A 6,310-nucleotide genomic window follows, 5' to 3' on the forward strand; every position below is an offset into this window, starting at 1 on the left:
AAAAAAGTGACTTACTTGACGTTTGAGATGAGATATACTAAAGGAAGATGAGATACTTGTTCCATAGTTCACTTAATTTAGTTTATTAAAGTCATCATCACTTTAGGTTTGCATAGTGCATGAAATATAGTTTAAAGGAAGATGAGATACTACTTGTTGGACGTTGATGATTGGTTTCCCTCACATGTCAAACGAGCAAAGTCTTTTCCATGCACTTGTCTTTGCCTATGAGCTATTTTACACCTGCAACATTGATAAACAGAAAGATTTGATGATTGGTTTCCCTCACATGTCATATGCAGGAAGACATGGCGTATGCAAGTGATGAGAGTATGTTCGAGTATCTAAATGTTGTCAGCAAGATGTTTGATAGTGAGGGTGAAGGCTATGAATTCTACAACAAATATTCTCTTGAAAAAGGTTTTAGTGTGAGGAAAAGCTACGTTGAGTGGGATGGATCCAACAAATACATAATTTTAAGGGAAATTGTGTGTAGTCGTCAAGGGTTTCGCGAAGAGAAGCACATGAAAAGAAAGATGGAAGATAGAAAGAGGAGGCCACGAAGTTTAACTCGTGTTGGGTGTAATGCTAAATTGGTCATTACGAGATAGGAGGAAACCGGTCGGTGGTTTGTCAAGGATTTCATCGATGAGCACAACCATCCTCTAGCCCCACGGGATCTTTCTTGTCTGCTGCGTTCGCACAGACGAATTAGCGATGAGCAGAAAGCGGACATTGCGGACATGGAAAAATGTGGGATCCGCAAATACCGTATTATGGATATTTTGTGCTTTCAATACGGTGGATTTGATAAGGTTGGATGCATAAAGAGGGACGTTTATAATTTCTGCCATGCTAATAAGCAGGAGACAATCAGTGCCGGTGATGCTAATACGGTGATCATGCACATGATGGCGAGGCGAGAGCGAGATGTGGATTTTTTCTTCAAGTACTTGGTAGACGAGCATGGCCATCTGAAGGGACTATTCTGGGCTGATAGTCAGTCGCGACTTGACTATGAGGCTTTCGGAGACGTCATTGTTTTGGATAGGACATATAGAACCAACAAATACAGTCTACCATTCATGCCGTTTGTCGGGTTGAATCACCACTGGAGCACTGTTATTTTTGGCTGTGGTATAATTTCTCATGAAACAAGCCAGGCATACGAGTGGATGTTGCGGACCTTTTCTGATTGCATGGCACAGAAGCATCCGATGTCTATGATCACAGATGGGGACCTTGCAATGCAGAGAGCAATAAGGGTGGTCTGGCCAGACTCAAACCATAGACTATGTATATGGCACATCCAGCAGAACATTGTACGCCATCTGCATGATGACGACGTAAAGGAGGAATTCAGATCTTTCATTTATGATACTTCTTCCATTGAAGAGCATGAGATAAAATGGATACAATTCTTACGACAGAATAAACTAACCAGTGAGGAGTCTTGGCTGCATCAGATGTATCAGATGAGAAAGTTGTGGTGTGCTCCATATCTTGAGGGGCGTTGTTTCCTAGGATTGAGCAGCAATCAGAGGAGTGAGAGCTTGAACTCTGTGCTACATACGCATCTTGAGGGTAAGATGTCGTTGTTTGAAATGCTAGAGCACTATGAGCGTTGCCTTGCGTCGCGATGGATTAACGAAGCTCTCCATGACGTCGAAGCCTTGCAGTCCGTTTCATTTACAGAGGAAAATGCTTCGCCGCTTGAGAAACACGCCGCAACAGTTTTCACACCTGGTGTCTTTAAGATGGTCTTATGGAGCATAGATGCTGTCAGCAAATGTCAGATCAGAGAGATACTAGATGGATCAGAAGATTCCACTTATGTTGTGTCCAAGCAGGAAAGAATGGATAAAAAGTTTGGAGTGCGCATTGAAGAGCAAGGAGGTCTTTTGCACAGGGTGAGTTGTTCTTGCCATAAGCTAGAATGCGCAGGCACACCATGTTCCCACATTTTTTACATATTGGGGATTTTAAAACAAACAATTCTGCCCGGTTGTTGCGTTCCCACTAGGTGGACTATGAATGCAAAATGTGCATACACACCTACCAGAAAAAACCAGGTGTATGACTATTCGGTAAGCCTGCAGAGGTACCGCGAGTTGCGGAATTGTAGTCACGCCGCAAGTTTCAAGGCATGCCACTCTGATGAGGACTATCACCGTCTAAAGATGCTTTTGCAAGCACAACATCATGGCAAGCAATCAAGTTTTGAACAAGCTGACAGCAAGGAGTCAACTAATGCTCAGCATAACAGCATTAGGTTTGGCCCGTTGATGCCGCACTCGGAGAAAGTTGATAAGGTTCTGGATCCCGTGCATGTGCCAGGACGAGGTGCACCGAAGAAAAGGCTGCAGGCAAAGACAAAGAAGTCAAGATCACATAATATCTGTGGCTATTGCAAGAAACCAGGTCACAATCGACGTAAATGCGCTAAATTGCTAGAGGTATGAAATATGTTCATATTTATTTTTTGCATGTGTTTTACTCATAATTGATGTCCATGTGATTTATTGTATTCTTCTGTGTAGGATCTCGAGGCTGAACTGTGATATCTACATACAACATGAACTGACGATGAGCCAGAGAACGTCGTGTGCCATTCAGCTTTGTGTGACGTGGTCTTTACATTCTATTTCATCATGACAGTAATTTAGTGAAGTGCGGTTGTACTGCCATGTTACTGTATTAGTTCGACATCTTTCTTTTCCATTTTCTGTGTGCATCATTTGATGTCCAACTTTAAGAATGATGATGTATTTCGAACAGGAATAAGGGCTAGCATGGAGCACTTGTTATTGTCGAGTAGAATAATTATTATGATGTATTTCTGCACGCACACACGGCCGGCAGACGGATCTCCCGCGCGATCCCACGGTCTGCATGGCTGGCTCGGTGCGTGTCCATCATTTAGGAGAGACTACCGACGCCATGCATGCATGGCAGGCCGTTTTCCTACGTCGACCCAAACACCGGCCCATCCGAGGTTGCAGCTCCGGACGGCCCACGTCGCGTACGATCTCGCGCGTTGTTCTCGTCTAATTAAAAATAGTCCTACCTCGCCCCTCGACTAGCTCCTTTACCTGCTTAAATACCTTCATCGAGGTGATTTTAGCAAGCGTTGGTCCTCATTGTAGGATGAATATGATTCTTCACCCTTACTATGGTTGTCATGCATATTCTTCATTTACAGAGCAATGATGACTGATGTATTTTTTAAATAAGCGGGGCCCACTGGGGTGTGCTTGGAAATCTTTGAGAAACCTCCATGCACGTTCATCTTCGCTGCATGCAAATCGGGCGGCAGCCGCTGTGCCAGTAGCCGTCAAGGCCTTGATGAATCACTATTCACATGCAAGTCCCCGACTCTTGCATGCAGGTCCCTGACTCTTACATGCAGGTCCCAAATTATCTTGTACATGGTGACCCACATGTGCCAAACATGTCTATGAAAGAAAATTTTGAAAAAAATTATTTTACAATGCCCCCTTGAGGCATAGACCGATGTTTTCAGCAGTCAGTCTAGAGGGCATTATAAATTCAAAAAAATTCAAAAAAATACAAAAACTTGGAAACCTTGTTTTGTTTGTGGAAGAGATCATGTGTGCCAAAATTGAGGTGATTTGGAGGTGGTCGAAAAAATGCCGGCATTCCGGAGGGACCATTTTGTCTAACTTAAGCCAGTTTTTGAAAAAAGGTGAATTTTTCCACCACCTCCAAATCACCCAAATTTTCTTGTACATGGTGACCCACATGTGCCAAACATGTCTATGAAAGAAAATTTTGAAAAAAATTATTTTACAATGCCCCCTTGAGGCATAGACCGATGTTTTCAGCAGTCAGTCTAGAGGGCATTATAAATTCAAAACAATTCAAAAAATACAAAACTTGGAAACCTAGTTTTGTTTGTGGAAGAGATCATCTGTGCCAAAATTGAGGTGATTTGGAGGTGGTCGAAAAAATGCCCGCATTCCGGAGGGACCATTTGCAAATGTCAGTCTAGAGGGCATTATAAATTCAAAAAAATTAAAAAATACAAAAACATGGAAAATGCAGCATTAAGTCAGGGTGTGTACAACTCTAGCTTGTTCTTGCCAACACTACTAGGAAAAGGCATGCTAGTGGCGCACCGATTTTGCCTTCTAATGGCGCACTACTGGTGCGCCACTGGATGTTGTTTTGGCTGATGTTGTTTTGGTGCTGTTTTGGTGCCATTTTAGATGGCTGCAATGACTGTTTTGGTGCCATTTTTGATCTCCTAATATGGTTGCAGTGATCATTAATTTTAGAGAAAAATATGGCTGTTATTTTTTTGTTTTGTTTCAGAAACAGGAGAAACCAAAGGGCCCACGTCTCCCCTCCAGAGTTTTCGAGGGCCAAAGGGCAGGACGTTTCAGTTTTCGAGGCAACTCCCCACATCTCCCCTCCACTGGCAACTCCCCACGTCTCCCCTCCACTGGCAACTCCCCACGACCACGACGAGGGTAACTCCCCTCCTATTCCATTACCGCTCCATCTTCCTCCCTCTGCCTCCCTCCTCATTCCATTGCCGCTCCATCTTCCTCCCTCTGCCTCCACCATCAAGTAACTCCCCTCTGCCTCCACCATCGCTGGCCAGGAGGGCAATGGTGGAGGAATCATGGAGCAACTCCCCTCCGTCTGCCAAGAGAATGGCGGAGGCATCGTGGAGCAACTCCCCTCCGTCTGCCAAGCATCACCGTGGTGAGGCGTCTGGCAAGGAGCCGCTGGTGGTCGACGACGACGTTCCTGTCCCCGGGAAGAAGCAGGACTACACCGTGCCGCTCATGGTTGATATCCACCTGAAGGAGAAGCTGGATGTCGTATGCACCAGCAATCCAGACGAAGCCGACAAGAGGATCCGCGACATGAGGAGGAGGCTCGGCGGCATGCTTTCTCGGTCGATCGGCGTTGATGTCGAGTATACCAGGGAAGATGAACCTCCACAAATGGCTACAGTTCTGCAGTTATGCGTGGAGGATCTCGTCCTGGTATACCATATCACCGCGGCAACCAAATGGTAAAAACATCTAGTTCTGAAGTTTCTGAAGTTCTGAAGTTTCTGTCCAATTAGTAGTTTCTGAAGTTTCTGAAGTAGATGCAATAGTTCTGAAGTAGATGCAATACTAGTTCTGAAGTTCTGAAGTTTTTGAAGTTCTGAAGTTTCTGTCTAATTAGTAGTTTCTGAAGTTTCTGAAGTTTTTGAAGTAGATGCAATAGTTCTGAAGTTCTGAAGTTTTTGTCTAATTAGTAGTTTCTGAAGTTTCTGAAGTAGATGCAATAGTTCTGAAGTTCTGAAGTAGATGCAATACTAGTTCTGAAGTTCTGAAGTAGATGCAATACTAGTTCTGAAGTTTCTGTCTAATTAGTAGTTTCTGAAGTTTTTGAAGTAGATGAATTTGATGCACCAGATTAATTTGATGCAGGCCCAAGGAACTCCGCCCGCTCCTGCAGGAGAAGAAGCTGTACACCTTTGTTGGCTTCTCCATTGGAGGTGACAAGGAGAAGCTGAAGTTGTCTGGTTTGGAGATCAACCCCGACAAGTACGTCGACATGCAGCGCAAATGGAGAGTTCTAAACAATGGAAAGAAGTGGCAGTCTTTGGCTGAGTTTGCAGCCAGCCTCATCCACCCATCCTACAAGGAAATGAAGCAAAAGATCAACAAGAAATTGGACCACAAACGATGGGGGGACAACCCACTTCCAAACAACCTCATCGAGTATGCAGCGAAAGATGCGTACATCACCTATGAGGCATGGAAGAAAATCGAAACCATCAAAGAAGGTTTGAAGCAATGGCAAGAGGCGAAGGATCATTGGGATGACCCCTACTACTGGGGATATTGAGTTGTTTGTTGTATTATGTGTCTCAGTTTGTTGTTATGTGGTTGAACAAGTTTGCTTTTGTTATGTTGAACAACTTTGCTTTTGTAATGATGAACAAGTTTGCTTTTGTTATGTTGAACAAGTTTGCTTTTGTAATGATGAACAAGTTTGCTTTTGTTATGTAGTTATGTGATTGTTATGATGCTGGTGCAGAACACTTATGGTTGTGATGTGATGCTACTGCTATATAGTAGTGGCGCACCACATGACAGGTGCGCCATTAGTGTCCATTCAATCTATAGCCTTTTTCCTAGTAGTGCAAAATGCAGCATGATGGACTGGCTGCAATGGAAATAATGGTGACAAATGCAAAAAATGAAATATGACAAAAAAGCCCGCCTACTTGCCGCTTAAAGTTCACAATTCAACGGCCTGCATATGACTAGTAACCCAATCA

General features: G+C 43.8%; 1 protein-coding gene and 1 pseudogene across 1 annotated transcript; both read left to right on the plus strand.

The window, feature by feature from the left end:
* The first annotated feature begins 308 nt into the window (after nt 1-308).
* Nucleotides 309-2,561, plus strand: LOC147981054 (protein FAR1-RELATED SEQUENCE 5-like; annotated as a pseudogene).
* A 2,073-nt stretch (nt 2,562-4,634) lies between these two features.
* LOC147981055 (uncharacterized) lies at nt 4,635-5,874 on the plus strand. The gene is made up of 2 exons (XM_087515854.1): nt 4,635-5,047; nt 5,454-5,874. The coding sequence occupies exons 1-2, from the start codon at nt 4,635-4,637 to the stop codon at nt 5,872-5,874; spliced, it is 834 nt and encodes a 277-aa protein (XP_087371980.1).
* The last annotated feature ends 436 nt before the right edge of the window (nt 5,875-6,310 follow it).

This window comes from Triticum urartu, chromosome 3A (assembly GCF_056163025.1).
Source record: "Triticum urartu cultivar PI428250 chromosome 3A, HENAU_Tu73, whole genome shotgun sequence".
Lineage (NCBI taxonomy): Eukaryota > Viridiplantae > Streptophyta > Magnoliopsida > Poales > Poaceae > Triticum > Triticum urartu.